Here is a 17,914-nt window from a genome sequence, read left to right on the forward strand (position 1 = left end):
ACACGAGCGAAGGGCCATGTGTCAGCGCAGGTCGGTGGTGTTTCAGAAGAGCACAAGCTAGGGAAACTTTGGACAATCCTCCAGAAAAGGGTGGGAGGGATGGTATTAGGATTTGATCACGAGACTTGCGCGAGTGTCTCAACTTGGGGCTGCACGCCTTGAATATCTGTCCACTTTCTTCCTCCATCCTTGATGCCGGGGATGCAACCCCATCATCCTTTTCTTGCCGTGTTGGCGGGATTCTGTATGTAAGAAAGTACCATCGTCATCAAAATGACTTTCACCCGGTCCTTTGGGACACGACCTTGTTCAGTGGGCCATGAGCCTAATTTTAGCAGGCGAACTCCCCGGTGTTGTCAATTCCGTTAGTGGGGTTGCGACGGGCTGGCTGGCTGGCTTGGATGGCCACAATTTTCCGGAACTAAACAGCTGGAACTCCGAGGCTTCTCCAATCCTCTGTCGCATGTTGCGAACCAACGACGATTGAAGCTTTGGAGCGACAATTGATTGAATACCTGCTTCAGTCTGCTTCTGGCCCCTGAGTCGGCCCCTCGCCATGTCCCGTGTTCCGACCGCTGCCCTCAGCAAGTATCTGCTGCAGGGCCAGGTCTCGAGGCAAGGCTGCTTGCGCCTCACCCGCAGCCCCCAAATATCTGCCAGAGCTCTCGCCCTGCGCCCGGCCATTGTCTCCCACTACCGAAGCCTGCACACCCAAACCACCGAAACCCCTTTGTCGTCGAATCCTGCTGCCGCTCCCGGCCACGTCCCGCTACGGAAACAGCTGAAAGACGAGGCCAAGAAGGCCAAGGCCGCGGGCAAGAAGAAGAAGAAGAATGCCAGCAACCAGGTCGTGCCCGGCTGGGAGCTGACGGTCGGCATCGAGATCCACGCGCAGCTCAACACGGCCAAGAAGCTCTTCTCCGAGGCCACGACCTCCTTCAACAACGAGTCCAACAGCCACGTCGCCTACTTCGACCTCGCCACCCCGGGCAGCCAGCCCCATTTCCAGAAGGAGACGCTCGTCCCCGCCCTCCGCGCCGCCCTCGCCCTCAACTGCGACATCCAGCCCGTCAGCCGCTTCGACCGCAAACACTACTTCCACTGGGACCAGCCGTCGGGCTACCAGATCACGCAGTACTACGAGCCCTTTGCGCGCGAGGGGCGCATCGTCCTGCAGCCCCGCGATGGCATCGCGGCCGAGGACGGCGACGGCCTCGCCGTCCGCATCCAGCAGGTGCAGATGGAGCAGGACACGGCCAAGACCATGGCCCAGCCCGGCGCCACGCACTGGATCGACTTCAACCGCACCGGCGTCCCGCTGATCGAGATCATCACCCGCCCCGACATCCACCACCCCGCCACCGCCGCCGCCCTCGTGCGCAAGGTCCAGATCCTGCTCAACGCCGTCGACGCCTGCGTCTCGGGCATGGAGGCCGGCGGCCTGCGCGCCGACGTCAACGTGTCGGTGCGGCGGGCGGACGACCCGGACGCCCCGCTGGGCACGCGCACCGAGATCAAGAACTTGAGCAGCTTCAAGGCGGTCGAGGACGCCATCATCGCGGAGCGCGACCGCCAGATCGCGGTGCTGGAGGCCGGCGGCGTCGTCGAGGGCGAGACGCGCGGCTGGTCCATCGGCTCGACCGAGACCCGGAGGCTGCGCGGCAAGGAGGGCGAGGTCGACTACCGCTACATGCCTGACCCGGACCTGCTGCCTGTCGTCATCGGCGACGACCTGGTCGCCCACCTCCGCGAAAGCATGGGTCAGCTCCCCGACGCCGAGGTCGACGAGCTCACCGAGGTCTTTGGGCTGACGGCCAAGGATGCCCTGTCGCTCGTCGCTCTGGATAACGGAGCCCGCGTCGAGTACTTTTGGCGGGTCGTGGACAGCTTGCAGTCGAAGCTGGGGACCGGCATTTCCGAGAATCCCGCGTGCTTCCAGCTGGCCGCCAACTGGATCTTGCACGAGCTGGGCCGTCTGACGTCGAACCCGCATGACGAGTCGGCCCAGGACCTCGGCTTCACACCGGACGGCGAGTGCCAAAGGGTGCCCGTAGATGCCCTCGCGGACATCATCGTGTTCCTCTACCAGCACAAGATCACGGCCAAGGTGGCCAAGGAGCTCCTCTGGGTTGTCTATCGCGGGAACGTGCCCGAGCAGTACCCGAGCGTGGCGGACGCCATCGAGACGGAAAACATGTGGTTCCACGAGCTGGCCGAGGCCGAGTACGCCGCGCTCGCCGACCAGGCCGTCGAGGGCCAGGAGGATATTATCCAACAATTTGTGGAGTACAAGCAGTACCCGCAGGGCAAGCTGATGTTCCTGGTGGGCCGCATGATGCGCCTCGGGTCCGAGGAGCGCATCGACCCCAAAAATGCGGAGGGCGTTATGCGGCGGCGGCTGGAGGAGGAGTATGTGCCGGCTTTGGGGCGGGCGGAGGGTTGAAGAGGGACTGGAAAGGAGTGTATTCTATCGTGGTCTATACCAGCCAAGGCGTCGAAGAAATAGAGACTATGGAATCGTCTCCTAAATGAAATATAAAACAGCATTGCGCGTCCTGACTCTAATTTCGTGTCTTGCCTCATACCCCAATGCCTCTAATCCCAATACTCGTCGAAGGAAATTCGAGAGACGCCCGCTCACTGACTAATTCATTCCCTTTTTTCCCAACACGTCTTCAACTCATTTCTCCATCATCACTAAACAAGGACCACCATTTCGAGTACTCTGTACTGCAACATCACCACCTTGCTCGATACAGCCGTTCTTTCTCCTCGTCGCCCTTCTGCTTGGGCTCCTCCGGCTTGTCGCAGCAACCCTTGCAGGCGGACGTGACGATCCCAATGCGGCACTCCACGTAGCACACGTACTTAGAGCAGCCCGGGCGTGGGACCGGCGTGGCGCTGGGCACGGCGAAGTTGGGGATGGGCGGGATCGAGAAAGGGTCGAAGGGGGGCAGGTCCCTGCCTTCGACGGGCGGCGCTTGGGCCGTTTCTCCCTCTCTCTTCAGTGAAGATGGGGAGGTGCTTGGGGTTGACGGGGCTGTTGGGCAGGGTGTAGAAGAGGTCGTGGAGGTGGCGAAGGTGGAGGGGATGGGGGTGGTTGCGATGGCGCTGTTTGGGATTAGTATCACTTTGATGTACAAGTGGCCGTTGAATGATGGGGGTTTCTGTGAAAGGGGGGGGGGGGGTGGACTCACTAGACCGCTGTGCCGAGGAAGGCGGGGATGAGGACCAAGGGGCTCAGCATTTTGAATTTTGGGCTTTAGATGAGACTCGTCTGGAAGATGGGCCGGTGGTAGTTGGGTAGTTCTCGATGTTGTTAGATCGTTGATGTGCTTGCTGGATGTTTTAGTCTCATTGACGGCGATGTTTCCTGGCTTATATAGACATCACATTCAACGGCCTTTACATATAGGAAAGCCATGACTACTGCTCTACAGTTCAAGGTGAGTGGCTGGTGTGTCCGGCTAACACTGGCACGAAATCTAATAGGAGATAATCACGCTGCTTTGGCGTGTTGGAGCAAAACCGACGATGAGATCTGCGAAAAGTCGGACCGAGTTGCCTTCCTTATTTGGCTGTTACACACGTCGCAGAGGTTGGACTACACATCATCAAGGCCAATGGTATCGCAGTTCCGCCATATGATCTCTTCTCCCTTCAGACTCGTTGTGTCTTGGAACTAGAGCCGATGTATGTTAGAATGTCGGTGGTGGATATCGTGCAGGTATTGCGTGATTGACACTCCCCCGGCTTGAGCCCCGCCCCCGCCCTCCGAAGTTCGTCCAAACATTCCAACCCGGGGCGTTCACCGGCGACCCCACCATCACTTGACTTGAACTGCCTCTGCTTCCAACCTCTTCCAGAAATTGACCCCGTCCAGTCTGTGTTCACATCTGGTCTACACCTTTTCATTCTTCTTCATAATCCAACATGGCTTCTCTCCTAGCGAAAGTAGACCCGTCGCCAACGCCTCTCTTGGATCATATCGTCATACTTGTACCCCATGCCTTCCTGGCCTCCCCTCCCTCATGGCTCGCCGAGGCTTTCACCCTGTACCCGGGCGGCAAGCACGCAGACGGCGTGACGGAGAACGTGCTCGTATTCTTGGCCGATGGGTCCTACCTGGAGCTCATCGCATTTGTCGACGATGACGTGGGTCGCGGGGGCAGGGCCTGCCATCGCTGGGGCGGTCAAAAAGAGGGAACCGTGATTGACTGGGCCCTGACCCTACTGTCCTTCAGCGATGCAGCAGGGGGGCTTGAATCGGTAACGGCGGCTTTCAAGGAGATACAGCGCAAAGTCCGGGAGGTGGGAGGCGGGATCGAGTACCGGGACCTGGTGCGCGGGGGCCGGAACCGGCCCGACGGCAAGGTGCTGAAGTGGGCTACTTCGGCGGCGGCGGATGCGGCAGGAAAGCCGCTGGAGCCCGGCGTCTTGCCGTTCTGGTGTCTGGACGAGACGCCCAGGGAGCTGCGGGTCCCTTACCAGGACGGCAAGCTGGCGGAGCACGCTTCGGGCGCGGTGGGCGTGGCGGTGCTTCAGGTTGCTCCGCCCGCTGCGGCCACGAGGCCTAACTCTGGCGACGAGAAGTCCGGTCTGCGCCCTGTCTACGACGTCCTGTTCACCAAGAGTGGCAGCGGTGGTTACGAGGGTTCTTGGACGGTCGGCACGCCCGGGGAGGGACGGCACAAGCCTGGCGCGGTCCACCTCCGGACGGACCCCGAGGCCAAACCAAGCCAAGGAAGAGGGACTGACAAGTTGACCATCAAGTTCTTTACCACATCGCCGGATTTTGCGGGGAAGAAGATCGGGGGTCGCATCACGGACCAGGCGCAGCTTGAGTTTGAATTCGTATCTTCCAATTGATGTGCATGGCTATCGAACTGATGACGTTCTGATAGACATTCCTCCTTATATCCCGCTATATACAAAGACATGAAATTGGGTATAAAACATATGTCCGGGTTGATGTTTTCTGTCCGACGTGGGTATATGTGCTTTCCCTCCAGCGCAGTCAGGCTGGGGCGGTCGCATAGCATCGTATCGCATCGCGTCCATTCTTCGTCCCCCTTCTCTTTACCGCGTCTGTGGTAAATCACCACCGAGTTGCCCCCAATTGGAACCACTCCAAGACTTCTGGCCTTGGTGTCATCACGCGTTCGCGCCATTGTCGTCGCGTGACTTTTTCCCCCGCTCCATTGGCGGTTGGCTCCCTTGTTGTTTTCCATCCATCGCTCAGGCGTACAGCTCACTCCTCGTCTGGGTGTTATAGTTGTTGTTGTTGCTGTAATTGTGGTTGGCATTGTTGTTATTGTTGTAGCTGTTATTGCTGACGCCCGTCTCCTGTGCGTCCAATTGTGCTGGTAGTGGTGATGATGCTGGCACTTCTTGTGTCTGGGGCTGGTACTGGTAGTTGTAACTGGGATATTGTGGTTGTTGCTGCTGCGGCTGCTGCTGCGACGGGCCTTGGGCGATGGGCGTGGAATAGAAGGCCTCCATTCTCTTCCTGCGCCGGTTCACATGGCGCCTCCACATCCAGATGGCTAGGACGATTCCCAAGACGCTGAGGACGACGAGAACGACGATGACCACGATCCAGACCGTCGCGAGGGTCCCCACCTGCGATTTGACGTCGTCGCCATACGCCATTTTGCAGTCGTATGTGAGAGTAAATGTGGGTTGTATGCGACAGAGGAGGGCGTATGTAAGTGTGTCCTGGGCGGGCGGTGCTGTATTACCAACACCTGAAGGATTGATGCAGGTCGGTGTAAGACGGATCTCGCAACGATGTAGGTAAGATGACAAATGATTTGAAGAAAAGGAGGTAGAGAGAGAAAGAACCAACAAAAAGATAGGAAATTCTACCGAAACAGTAAGCACCGGAGGGATTGCCAGTGTTTTGGGGGATCTCGTCTGTTGGGTCGGCTCTGCAGTGGTGTGTTGTTTGCCTGGCTGCGCCGCACACTATCATGCTGATCTTGCCCGGAACCTCGTTGGTTTGCCCATGGCGGAGGCCAAGAGAACCAAGGGAGCTCGCTCATGCTGGCTTCGCCTTGCGACTGGCGCTTAATCTAAAGAAGCAAAAAGGTCAAGATCGTCCTTGATATTCAGCCGCGAAATCATGTCATTCAATGTTTTGCCATTGGCGTTTGGCGTGCCCGTCTTCAACAAGCTGGGCAATTGCCCCGGACGATTCGAGGTGGGTTCGAGATCCGCGGCGCCGGGTCCCATTTGCTGCTGTCGCCACTTATTCTCAGCTTGACTCTATTTATAAATATGATCGCCATCCAAATATCAGCTAGTACATACAAGCAGAGATCAACAATCTGGGCATTTCCACCATCCAGCGAAAATGTCAGCTTCCATGGTCCAATACTGCCCTGTTCCAATTGGATCGTGGAGTGAATGAAGATCTCAACTCCCTCATCATTTACCAACTTACTGTATTCCTTCACTTTGCCTCGTGGGTCGGAGTGTCCCCGTCAGCTCAGATTTGTTTCCAACTTCTAGACGTTAGCCTGGAAGGAATCTCAGTTCCACGAGTATGTTTTCCCCCTCCGGCTACTGGCAGGAGCGTTGCTTAAGCCTACGAAACCACTGCTTCTGTGCGACGTTGTGCGAAGAGGATTACCGTCTTCCTGGAGCTCAATTCCAGCTTCATCATCGGCGCCACTTATGTCGTGCCTCCGCATATCCCCGACCAAGCCAGGAACACGCGCCAGGCAATCGGTCCCGCTATCGCCGAGATTGTCGCTCGAGAGCTCGTGCACCGCGTCCCGCCACTCGGCGCCGAGCCGGAACAGGACGAAGCCGTCCAGCGTGGCGGTCCACCGGCGACCCCACGAGAGCGCCCACAGCTGGGGAAAGACGGTGAAGGCGGCCCAGGCCGCCAGCAATCCCAGCACGAAGAGGTAGGGAACCCTACCGGGCACCAGGTCGTTGGCCGGGTCCAGCCCGTAGAGCCCGCCCTCCGAGGTCCAGTTGCCCGGTCCCTGGCCCATCATCTCGGCGGCGGCGACGCCGAATAGCTTGTGCATGGCGAGCGTCATCTGCTCCGGCGTGATGAGGGCCAATTGCAGCTGCTGTCCACCACCACCAACGGCACTTTCTTCATTATCCACCACGTCGGGGACCATGTTCAGGGCCATGGTGGCGCCCATCCACGGGTTGCAGGTCTTGGAGAGGTTGCTGTTGCATTTGGACACGTGCTCGTCGTGCAGCGCGAGGCCCGTCAGTGCGGCGTAGACTATCGCCTGCATCACCTCCACGCCTTGCCAGTCCGTCACCTTGTCGTTGCTGTTCACCCCGACTTGGTCCTTAGGGGCCGGTTCGGGCCGGAAGTCCTCGAACGTGTTGGTCTCGGCAGACAATTTGGCGACCCCTACATCAGTCACCACCGCGCATTGCACCGCATATCCCAAGTAGGTCGCATTGTTCACAGCCGATTTGGAATGTGCTACCAGTGGGTGGGAAGCAATACCTTCTGGGTAGCTGCGTGTTGCGTTGTGGACTTGCCATAGTACAGTCTCGACGTGGCCATGGATCGGTAAGGGCCACCACGGATGATCCGAGTAGGACGAAGAGCCCCTCCAGCCGAAAAAGTCGCTGGCTAGCAAGTATTGATACGACACGCCAAAGGACTGTCCGATATCGCGGTAAATACCGGAAAGTCCCTGTCCTACCTTGGCCACCTCGGGGCGCTGAGCGTAGGCCGTCGAGTTGGTTGGATACTCTCCACCGTCCAGGTCCGATGCCCAGTCATCAATCGACGTGACGTTGAAGAATTGCAGTTTTGGATCGTAGGGCGACATTGGCAAACATGAAATGTCTGTCAGAAGCCCCCAAGCACTGCCAAAGGCTCTCTCAGTAACCTGGGGCCCAGAGAAGAACGATATGGTTTGGTTCTGGGGGTTGCCAATGCTTTCTGACTGCCTCTGGTAGATGTCCTGGATCGAGTCTTCGTAGAACGTGCTGCTGACGTCGGAACTGCCTTTGGGTGCGTAGAAGACCGTCTCGCCAAACGGGGTCACCGGATTGCCTTGACGCCAGGTCTTGTCGACCACCTCGGGCAAGTTGCCCCAGGATCTGAGGTTGAAAGTCGTCCGGTTGACGCCCGAGACCTCTACCAGCCGGGTACTGCGTCGCAGTGCCTTTCCTTGCTCGAATGATAGACTTGACAATGGGAGGGCAACGAAAAAGAGAAGACTGGTGCCCGCCAGGTACGCCCATAGCCAGCGTGGTCCCCTCCAAATCAAAGTAGGTATGGCACGACGTTGACGTGCTGTCATGTTCGTCATCGCATGGTCTACTGATAGGCGCAATACCTTCCACCATCCACCTGGGGAACCCCATGCTTTATCGTTATGCCACAGCAGCTGGCGCGCGTTCGACGGAGCTAAGGCAGGTCGCATCAAGGCGGCGGCCTCGAAACCGGCCAGGGCGGATTTGGCCCAGTCCAGCATGAAAATCGCCAGCACGGTCCAGGCGTAGAAAACGATATTGGCATCGACGATCCTGTCGGGCATGATGCCGTTCACGGCCGGGCGACGCAGATAATGGAAAACGATGAGAACATAGAAGAGCACCACCAGTACGGGGCCGACAATGTTAAATGAGGATCGGAGTGTGTGCCTGTGGAACTTATAAATCGCTCGCGAAGCCGCCGCATGGTCCCCACGTTCCTGTAAGTTGAATGGTGGTTCGTTTACGGATGGATGTGACGTTTTGTGATTGGCAGAATCCGTCTCGCGGTTATTTCGTCGCGGCCATGGAGTCTTAATGGTAGTGCCACTACCCGTGGCTGCTGGGCCGGCGAATGGCAGTGTCTGCGTGGTCCCGAGATCCCAAGTCACTAATTGATGGTCATGGGAGTGCAGTGTGTCAACCGTGATGTCGTTGGGGTCATTGTAGCTGATAGGAGAATACTGCTGCGGAGAGACATGGTCGCTCATTTTTACAAGAGTCTATGCTTAAAACAGTGACCAATGCACTTTTCCCCTCGAGCAAGATTGATATACTTCAGAGCGTTGGAAATCTAAATGAAAAAGACGCCAGAGGCTCGTAAGAGCTTAAGAAGGGCACCGAACCGTACTCAAATAGTCAAAGGCCGAACGCTCCGACACCTCCACCCTTCCGACCCAGCTGAGGCATGAGAGACAACAGGCTTGATCAACGAATTGATAAGAAATATCACTTTCCTGTACCAGCAGGTGTCGACCCAGCCTTACGTCGAATGTGATTATCAATCCAGCTCTCATTGCAAGATGGTGTCATCGCGTCAGACGGTCATGCATGTCACGTCGGACAAACAGCTTACAGGCCAATGAGATTTGGACTGTGTGTGGAGACATCATAGCCTTGTGTATTGAAGCCTGATGGGAGATCTCGTCTTAAATGGACGTTGAGAGGAAGCACGATCATGGAAGGGAATAACTGCTTGATAAGAAACGAGCGCGCGGTTGGTGTTACCTTGCCTCGCATTAGGGGGAGCACTTTACTTGCCCCGTCTAACTATGCCTATCTCGTAATCGTTCATACTTCATCGCCGTCCTTGAGGATGGGCACCATCATCCACTCCACATCCACCCGCTGATCCGTCCCGTTCAGCTTCGCACACACCATGCGCCCCTGCACGGCGACCCGGCCGCGCAGACTCGTCCCCAGCCCCGTCGCGATGAGCTCCTCGAGGTGGGCCTGCCCGAGCACGACGGAGCCGCCGCGCACCCGGACATCCAGCCGGCAGTTCTCGCGGCGCGCGACCTCGTTGAACCTCTCTTTCGGCAGGTACGCCGTCGGCAGGAACGCGTCCGCGATCTGCTTGAGGCTCTCCTGGATCTCCCGGCAGCCCTTGGGCCAGTCCGCCGGGAACAGCGGGGCGTTGGGCGAGTGCCGCAGGTCCATGGCCACGGCGGCGCGGCGCGCGTCGGTGCAGGAGCTTGGTTCTGTGAAGCCGGAGTGCGGCGTGTTTATTGGGGACTGGACGGCGGGGGTATGATTAGCTTCTGGGACATAATGAGGGTTAAGCTTATCTTGGCTTACTTGTGATGGTGATGAGACAACAGAAACGTGTGTGGTTGTGGCCGTTCCTGTGGCTGTAAGCTCAGCCCCGTTGCCGAGACCGTCGGTCGCCCGCCTAGCCAGGACCGACAGCACGACACATGATAGAAGGTAAAAGGTCAACAACATGTTGTTGGTAATGACGTTCAAAGCTTGGTTAGTCGTAGCATTCGCATTGGGGGATCAGACAGAAGCCCTCAATTTTTTCTTTCTTTCTACGGGGGGCGCAAATATATGTCCATGATAAAGGAACTTATCTTCCATCGGCTTGCAAGGGTAGACCGAGTCACAATGGGATATTGATTGCTTGGTTGGGAGTTCTTTTCTCTGCATTTGCATCATAAAGCACTTGTTTGGAGCTGGTGGACAAAGGAAGCACGGGATGAGCTGGCCGGTGGGACCCCTGCATCGACAAAGAAGACCTGAAAACCAGTCGATTTCCTCTTTCAGCCATGTTGCATGCACCAAGGGGCCTCACAGCCAATCAAATCACACAGGTTCAGCGACCCCTCAGCACTCCCTCGAAACGCTAGCGTCTGAAACGTCATTGCTATTCGACCTCTGTCAACGAAACAGAAGGCATCAATTGCAATATACCGAGCTATAGATTGACCGAGTTTTTCTGGCCTGTTACTTCTGATCCCTCGGACTTCATCTTTCTACTTGCTCGATATGCGCATTCACCTCCCACCAAACTTGGCAAGTTGTCCCTGGAAGACTGACGGTTGGACCTTTAAGGGGAATGGACCTAACTTGCCCTGGCAATTTGTGTTTGTTCTCACGCTTAAGGGTCTCGTTTCAATCAGACAAACGGTAAATGGTGCAACTCGTTGCTTTCGCATCACGGATGACTCAATTGAAGTACTCTAGGGGTATATAAAAGCATGTCCCGCAGGAAAGGTATCGTCAATCCCACCCCGAAACGCCAGAGTCGCAGCACTCTATCCCAACCCAAAAGTGTAATACAGGCCCAAATCAGATTGATCCATGCCGATCAAGGCCTAGCAGCACCGCGCCCGACGAGTTCCGTTATTAGTTCTCGTTCCTACGCTCGTCGAGGCAGATGCACATGGCGACGATGAGGGACATGTCGACGTTGGGCGCAACCGTGACGTGGTACGTCTGCTGGCCGCCCAGCAGCTCGCGCGCGTTGAGGAACTGCCTGTCGATGACGGCCACCACCTGGCCCGAGGCCTGGTCCGTGATGTTGGCTTTCCGGTCGAAGAAGTCGCCCTTCATGTACAGGCTCTCGCCGCGGCCGCCTTCGCCGGTGAAGGTGGCTACGGATTTGGAGGATCCGACTATTGGGAGAGAACGAGTCAGTTAAATCGTGCGCCTGATAAAAACCAGAAATTAAAGAAGCAAAAGACTTACAGCTCCATTTGCCCTCGACTTGCAGTATCTCCCGCCCGCTGGGGTCCTCGGCATAGAACGTCGCAAGCAGCCGCATCAGCCGCTTCCGGATGGTGAAGAGGGTGTTTCCGGTCGTGTCCATGAGCTCTTTCCGGCCCGAGAGCGAGAAGGCGTTGCCCTGGACCCGGAAGACCGGGCGGCCGTCTATCGTCTTGATGTCGAAGCTGTCGCCCGATAGCGACATGATCTTCTCCTTCAGCACCAGTGTCTCGGGATGCGGCGCGTGGTATGGCTTGAAGATGCCGAGAGGCCGGGGAAACGGGGCTATATTATGGGCCATGATGTGCGAGTATGTGTGTGTAAGTATGTGATGTGTGCAAGTGTGAGATTTGTCTTTGGGTTTCGTATTTCGCGATTGCGATTCTGTTAAATGTCAGGTACAGAATTGGGATGACGAAGCGAAAAGCAAACATCAATCTCACGTTAGGGCTTACTGTTATATATACATCTTACATCTTCATCCCGTATCGGCGTCTTACTCAATTTGCCCAACACCATCTTCAGCTCAGTAGCAACGGTCGCCCATGCAAGTAAGAGCTGACAGCGCCGGCAAGCTTTGTGGGGTGGGCTAGCGTGCGCTAACTGGCCGACAGCTAGGCTAATTGCTGCTGCGGCCGGCGGCGTAGGCGGCACGGGTTGGCTGTGTGCTGTGCATTGCCCACTGTAGCCACCAACAAGTGGCGATGACGCCACTTATCGGTTGGGCCATCCACGAGACTATTGGCAAAAGTCCGACAGAAGGATATGGATCTGCCAAGTACTGTTGCTGTGCCGCTCGCATTCTGCTCGGATGGCTTCATGGCCACATTTGGTATTTGATGGTTTTCAGTTGCACCTCCTCAACATTGATCCATTGCCTTGGGATTGAGGGGTCAGAGGGACGTATCCGACCATGGTCGCAACGTGCAGACGGCCCGCGACAAGGGACAACAAAGACAACCACATAATTGAGTGTCTCCATGGTCATGCCACCCTACTTGCGTTCGAGCGACCAGTCTCACAATTTTCGATAACACCAGCGGTCCATGTTCGAGTTGTCACAAGGCGTTGACATGTCGCATTTACAACAACTGCACGTCACCGGCACTGGGGGATTGTAGTGAGGTCGCAAAATGCTGCTTACTTCAGAACCTTGAGATCCAAATCAACCACCATGGTACACGCTGTTCAACATTTGGCATCATATAATGCCGATTTACTGTAGATGCGATTAAGTACGAATCCAATCAACTTCCCAACCCGCGCGATGCCTGCTCTTGTTCAACTTCTCTGATTTCAATGTGTTTCCTGGTTTTGAAGAGGCATTCTCGATGTCCCAACCCCGGGAGTCTGGTAACCAATCAGATAAATCTGGAAGTCGTCCCCTTTTGGAAGAATGGCTTGTAAGCAGGCGATATGAGCCGAGGGAAACGGAGAAGAAAACAGATCAACCCCTCATTGGCAAATCGCCCTGCAAGGGAGAGACAAATATTCCAGCCACCACCCGACCAACAACCTGAACCAATGTCAGGGTACACCAACCCAGACCCGTGCTCGGTGGAGGAGAATGGCCGGACGTACTCGGGCTACCGCGAGGGCAAGTACCTCCTCCCCAACGACGGTCCCGAGCAGGATCGGCTCGACCTGGAGCACAGGATATGGTGCCTGCTCCTGGACGAAGCACTCTATCTGGCGCCCTTCAAGGAGACCAAGAGTGAGAAGGAGACCAAGAAGGAAGACGACGACGACGACGACGCTGCTGCCGATGACGACCGCGTTTACCATGTCCTGGATATCGGCGCGGGGACGGGTGTCTGGGCCGCCGAGCTCGCGCGCGAGAACCCGGACGTACGGGTCATCGGGACTGACCTCAGCTTGATCCAGCCGCCGCCGGACAAGCTCCCGCCCAACTGCCGATTCGTGCGCGAGGACAGCGAGGCGGACGAGTGGGTACACGAAGCGGAATTCGACTACATTCATACGAGAGCCATGTAAGAATACCATCCCCCCGCCCATCTATCGTCCCACCAGTGTCATTCCTGTCTGACTTTGGCCATCACGCGATGGTTATCCCCCAATAGGCTCGGCTCGTTCTTCGACCACAAGGCCATGTTCAAGAAGATGTACGACAATCTGCGGCCCGGCGGCTGGTGCGAGGCGCAGGACTGGTCCTACGACATGGTCGCCGCCGACGCGGCCACCGAGGCGATGCTGCCCGACTCCTCCGTCATCAAGTGGCAGGACCTGATGGACGAGGGCATCAAAATGGCCGGTCGCGATCTCCGTGTTGCGAAGCATTATGAGCATTGGTGAGATGAATCCCTATAAGAACCAGCACACTGCCATACTTGCTATTTTCTTGGACCGGAACGGGGAGACCAAAGTGTCCCCCGACATCGTTATCGCATCATCCCTTTCAGAAGAACTTGGAAAACAGGCGGCTTTCGCTGACTTCAACGTCTATCAGGATGAACGAGACCGGGTTCGTCGACGTCATGCAAAAGTAAGTCACCAAAGCCTTGCTTGCCCTCGGCATCACGCGAGTGATTAGTACAGCGACTACATCATTTTGACTAACACCATTGCGCCTCGTCGCTGCCAGACTGATCCTTTGCCCCATTAACCCGTGGCCCCTCGACCCCAAGGACAAGGAGATTGCCCGCTACTTCATCGAGGACACGATCGAGGCCCTCGAGGGCATGAGCATGAAGATCTTGCAGCTCAAGGGCATGACGCCTGAGGAGATCCGAGCGCTGACGGACAAGGTGAAGCAAGAGCTCACGAATCGGGATCTGCACGCCTACACGCCGGTGTACGTGGTGTACGGGCGCAGGCCTTTGGATGGCAAGACTGATCAGACGGGGTCATATCCTTCGCCGTCTTAGCTCCAGTGGACTGAAGAGGGAGATTGGCAATGGACATTCTTTTCTCGACACGCGCAGCCTAGTTGTTCTCATTCACTACGCATTTCTTATGTTTCTTAATAGTAAGCTTAGTTTTTATCATGCTACTCATAGCCTACTCGCATTCGTTATTTGAGACTACAACTATCACCCATACCTACAATTCCCCCATCGAAAGACGAACGGGTATCAAGCCCTCCTAGACCTTAATACTCCCCGTCAATCGCACATCCCGACTACTCGCCCCCACGTAAACCCCGTACTCGCCCTCCTGCACGACCCAAGCCTGTTTTGTCACATCCCAAACGCTCAAATCGCGGCGCGTGAGCTCAAAGGTGACGACGCCTTCTTCGCCGGGTTGTAGGGGCACCTTCTCGAACCCCCGCAGCTGCCGGGGCGGACTATTGGGGATCCCCAGGTACAGCTGCGCCGCCTCAGCGCCCTCAGTCTCGCCGACATTGGCAACCGTGGCTTGGACGGTGGCCACGACATCCCACAGTCCGTCGAGGTACGTCGACGAGCCCGCCTGCAGCAGCTTGTCGTCGGGCTTGACGACGAGGTCCGAGTACTCGAACTCCGTGTAGCTCAGCCCGAACCCGAACTCGAACCGGGGCGCAATATCCGCCTGGTCGAAGTGGCGGTAATCCACATACACCCCCTCGGCGAAATCGCACTGCAGATCGAGATCCCCCTCCTCGGGCCGACACGGCGCGTACGCGGCGCCGTAATCGCTCTCGTTGCGCGCGAGCGTGTACGGCAGCTTGCCGGAGAAGTAGGCCTCGCCGTAGAGCAGCCGCACGAGCGCGAGCCCGCTGTCCTGGCCGGGCAGGTGGGCGATGACCGTCGCCGTGACGTTGGGGTGCTCGATCCACTGGTCGACGAGCCGGACGCCGGCGGCGTGCACGACGACGATGGTGTTGGCGCAGCGCGCGGCGACGTGCAGGACCAGGCCGTCGCTGAAGTCGTCGTGCAGGCCGTCGCGGTCCCAGCCCTCGGTCGCGATGGCGTTGATGAAGACGAGGCAGGCGTCCGAGGCTGGGTTCACGTCGGGCGACCCCGACTCGAGGTCCCAGTTGACCCAGGTACCGTCTAGATGGGCACGGTATTGGATGGCGGCCAGGGGGATCTAGTATGTACGCAGGACCGTTGGCACCGGCCCGGCCGCCCGTGACTATGGTGCCCCCTCGCGCCGCTTGGTCGAAGTGCTGCTCGGTACCGAGCACGGCCTGCGCCATCTCGGGCGAGGAGGTGTAACCAAGGTTGAACAGGGTATCCGTGTTCTTAGTCTTGGGCACCGTCGCGTCGTACCCGAACACAGAGAGCATGGCGGGGTTCTCCTTGAACGGCAGCGCCTTCTTCTCGTTCTTGAGCAGCACGTGGCCGGCCACCGCCCCCTCGAGGATAATGGGCCGCGACTGCGGGTCCCGCGCGTCGACCTGCTCATGGGGGAGGCTCAGGTTCTGCATGCCGAAGCCGGGCGTGGGGAAGTTGTCGCCGTCCTGGTGGACGAGGTACCAGGCCGCCACGATGCGGGTGGCCATGTCGGTGACGCGTTCCTCGGGCACGGTCCCGTTGCCCACCGCCTCGGTCAGGTTCTTGCCGAAGGAGCCGCCGCCCGGCATGACCATGTCCAGCCCGTTGTTGGCGGAGCCCAGGTAGTGCTGGGCGGACCAGTCGAGGAGGACGAAACCGTCGAAGCCGAGCTCGGTCTTGAGGATGCCGTTGAGCAGCTTGCTGTTGTCGCACGAGTACGTGTTGTTGACGCGCTGGTACGAGCACATGATGGAGGCGGCGCCGGCCCGGACGCCGTCCATGAAGGGCCACAGGTAGAACTCGTGCAGCGTCTTGTCGTCGATGTTGGCGCTGACGGCCTCGGCCCCGAAGTAGGGCCGCCGGTTGGTTTCTTGCTCGTTGCCGATCAGATGCTTGAGGTTGGCGACGACGCCGGCCTCTTGATGGCCAACAATGGTCTCGGCATTCAGCTGACCCGAAAGGTACGGGTCTACTGAGAAGCCTTCCCAATTCCGGCCCCCTAGAGGCGACCGACCCAAGGGGCCGGCATTGGGTCCAAGAAGTACGTTCACTATGGCACAATGTCAGCTCCAAGTCTGCGTAAAGGATGGCGAGTTAGATATGTGCATACCTCCTTTAGCCTTGAACTCCTTGCCCATATAGAGGGCTCGCTGATGGGTCAAGTTCTTGTCCCAGCTGGCGCCGGCGTGTATGGCCGAGGGGAACGAGCTGACGAAGTCGGTCGCGCGCACACCATTGCCGGCGTCGTGAAGGCACATGCCCGGCCACCCGAGTCGGGGCACGGTGCCGGTGTTGCCCGCGCAAACATTGTCCTTCACCGCGAAACCGCGCGTGATGTTGACCTTTTCCTCCAGGGTCATAGAGCCCACCAGCTCGCGGGCCTGTTCATAGGCGCCCGCCCATTGTCCAGAACCTTTCCCAGACGCTATACGGCGTTGTTTAGCAATACTGTTTGTAGACGACACGAATTTGGGTGAAGACGGATTAGGAGCTGCAACTCACGTGAGGGATGCACTAGTGGGGATTGTGCATTGCTAGCAGCTGTCGCCTGGCTGCAGAGGACAGCCACCGCGGCCGCCCCAACGAGGTTGTTACCAGGAAGAAACCACATTGTCCGATTGTGTGAGCTTGATTGGCCCGGCGAACATCACACTTCTCCCAAAAAGAAAAGCAAAGAGGTTGTAGTGTGGACGCCCAAAAGCCTCAAACCTGCTGTGCAACCACCTCTGGTATTTATGCCTCTTCGGTTCCTGCAGACCTGCACGCTGCAGAGCAGATGCTGACGTGCGTGGGGTGAGTGAGGGGATCCGGCTGCTGCTCTCGGATGACAAGCAGTAAGCAGTATTACATGCAAACTAGAACAAATCGAACAATCGAACAACTGAAGAAGCCGGGGAAAGCAGGTAAAAGTTTACCGCCTGCGAGGACCCAATGCACCCAAGGATCGAATGGGATCGCCTTCCGGGGGATGGCCTGGCCCTAAGGGGAATTGCTCGTCCCAACAAGCCTGTGAGCCTGCCTGGAAATTCTGATTCTAGGCGATGCGCGCTGCGCGGGGGGCGCGGACGACGCTTCCGGCGCCCGTCAAACTCCATCAAAAACTCGGTCGGGGCCTCTCTGCGGCAGGCACTCTGTCAGCTAATTCCCCGCCTAGCAACATGGCCAAACACTGCCAAACAGCCACGAAAACGTGTTTGTATCCTGGCGGTTATACGTGTTTACCATCTCAACATTCTCTTAAGTGATGAGTCAATTGGCAACCTATATCTGTCTTCGACTAGGTAGAGTCTTCTTATGAAATGTATCTGCCCAGGCTCGCGACTAATGCCGGGCATGCGCCGTCGGTGTACATACAGTAGCCTACTTGGCAGTCGGTCACAAGGTCACAAAACAAAGCGGGCAACCCACGTCACACACGGAACTGCCGGCTTTGACCGAATAAGCACACTCCAGGTAACAACATCATCATGTACATGTATTGTAACCATGATTGATCCCTCCGGAACCACTCTTTCGTCAATGTTTTA

At 57.3% G+C, this 17,914-nt stretch overlaps 9 protein-coding genes across 9 annotated transcripts; 3 read left to right on the forward strand and 6 right to left on the reverse strand.

Moving 5' to 3' along the window:
• Nucleotides 1–556: 556 nt before the first annotated feature.
• On the forward strand, nucleotides 557–2,443 carry PG985_007700 (glutamyl-tRNA(Gln) amidotransferase- B subunit; the record flags this gene model as incomplete). The annotated part of the gene is made up of 1 exon (XM_066827468.1): nucleotides 557–2,443. One exon carries the CDS (start codon nucleotides 557–559, stop codon nucleotides 2,441–2,443), a length of 1,887 nt encoding a protein of 628 aa, XP_066685143.1.
• Nucleotides 2,444–2,738: 295 nt separating this feature from the next.
• PG985_007701 (uncharacterized protein) lies at nucleotides 2,739–3,247 on the reverse strand (the record flags this gene model as incomplete). The annotated part of the gene is made up of 2 exons (XM_066827469.1): nucleotides 2,739–3,111; nucleotides 3,198–3,247. The coding sequence occupies 2 exons, from the start codon at nucleotides 3,245–3,247 to the stop codon at nucleotides 2,739–2,741; spliced, it is 423 nt and encodes a 140-aa protein (XP_066685144.1).
• Nucleotides 3,248–3,933: 686 nt separating this feature from the next.
• Nucleotides 3,934–4,869, forward strand: PG985_007702 (glyoxalase; the record flags this gene model as incomplete). Its single annotated transcript, XM_066827470.1, has 1 exon — nucleotides 3,934–4,869. The coding sequence occupies one exon, from the start codon at nucleotides 3,934–3,936 to the stop codon at nucleotides 4,867–4,869; it is 936 nt and encodes a 311-aa protein (XP_066685145.1).
• A 369-nt stretch (nucleotides 4,870–5,238) lies between these two features.
• On the reverse strand, nucleotides 5,239–5,652 carry PG985_007703 (uncharacterized protein; the record flags this gene model as incomplete). The annotated part of the gene is made up of 1 exon (XM_066827471.1): nucleotides 5,239–5,652. The coding sequence occupies one exon, from the start codon at nucleotides 5,650–5,652 to the stop codon at nucleotides 5,239–5,241; it is 414 nt and encodes a 137-aa protein (XP_066685146.1).
• Nucleotides 5,653–6,533: 881 nt separating this feature from the next.
• PG985_007704 (uncharacterized protein) lies at nucleotides 6,534–8,954 on the reverse strand (the record flags this gene model as incomplete). Its single annotated transcript, XM_066827472.1, has 1 exon — nucleotides 6,534–8,954. The coding sequence occupies one exon, from the start codon at nucleotides 8,952–8,954 to the stop codon at nucleotides 6,534–6,536; it is 2,421 nt and encodes an 806-aa protein (XP_066685147.1).
• Nucleotides 8,955–9,534: 580 nt separating this feature from the next.
• Nucleotides 9,535–10,188, reverse strand: PG985_007705 (uncharacterized protein; the record flags this gene model as incomplete). The annotated part of the gene is made up of 2 exons (XM_066827473.1): nucleotides 9,535–9,978; nucleotides 10,042–10,188. The coding sequence occupies 2 exons, from the start codon at nucleotides 10,186–10,188 to the stop codon at nucleotides 9,535–9,537; spliced, it is 591 nt and encodes a 196-aa protein (XP_066685148.1).
• A 903-nt stretch (nucleotides 10,189–11,091) lies between these two features.
• On the reverse strand, nucleotides 11,092–11,752 carry PG985_007706 (uncharacterized protein; the record flags this gene model as incomplete). The annotated part of the gene is made up of 2 exons (XM_066827474.1): nucleotides 11,092–11,360; nucleotides 11,434–11,752. The coding sequence occupies 2 exons, from the start codon at nucleotides 11,750–11,752 to the stop codon at nucleotides 11,092–11,094; spliced, it is 588 nt and encodes a 195-aa protein (XP_066685149.1).
• Nucleotides 11,753–12,975: 1,223 nt separating this feature from the next.
• On the forward strand, nucleotides 12,976–14,336 carry PG985_007707 (S-adenosyl-L-methionine-dependent methyltransferase; the record flags this gene model as incomplete). The annotated part of the gene is made up of 4 exons (XM_066827475.1): nucleotides 12,976–13,442; nucleotides 13,533–13,760; nucleotides 13,919–13,954; nucleotides 14,054–14,336. The coding sequence occupies 4 exons, from the start codon at nucleotides 12,976–12,978 to the stop codon at nucleotides 14,334–14,336; spliced, it is 1,014 nt and encodes a 337-aa protein (XP_066685150.1).
• Nucleotides 14,337–14,553: 217 nt separating this feature from the next.
• PG985_007708 (beta-glucosidase) lies at nucleotides 14,554–16,998 on the reverse strand (the record flags this gene model as incomplete). Its single annotated transcript, XM_066827476.1, has 4 exons — nucleotides 14,554–15,443; nucleotides 15,499–16,437; nucleotides 16,498–16,812; nucleotides 16,890–16,998. The coding sequence occupies 4 exons, from the start codon at nucleotides 16,996–16,998 to the stop codon at nucleotides 14,554–14,556; spliced, it is 2,253 nt and encodes a 750-aa protein (XP_066685151.1).
• Between the last annotated feature and the right edge of the window lie 916 nt (nucleotides 16,999–17,914).

Source organism: Apiospora marii (assembly GCF_038362585.1).
Source record: "Apiospora marii strain CBS 49790 chromosome Unknown utg000004l_segment0_segment1, whole genome shotgun sequence".
Lineage (NCBI taxonomy): Eukaryota > Fungi > Ascomycota > Sordariomycetes > Amphisphaeriales > Apiosporaceae > Apiospora > Apiospora marii.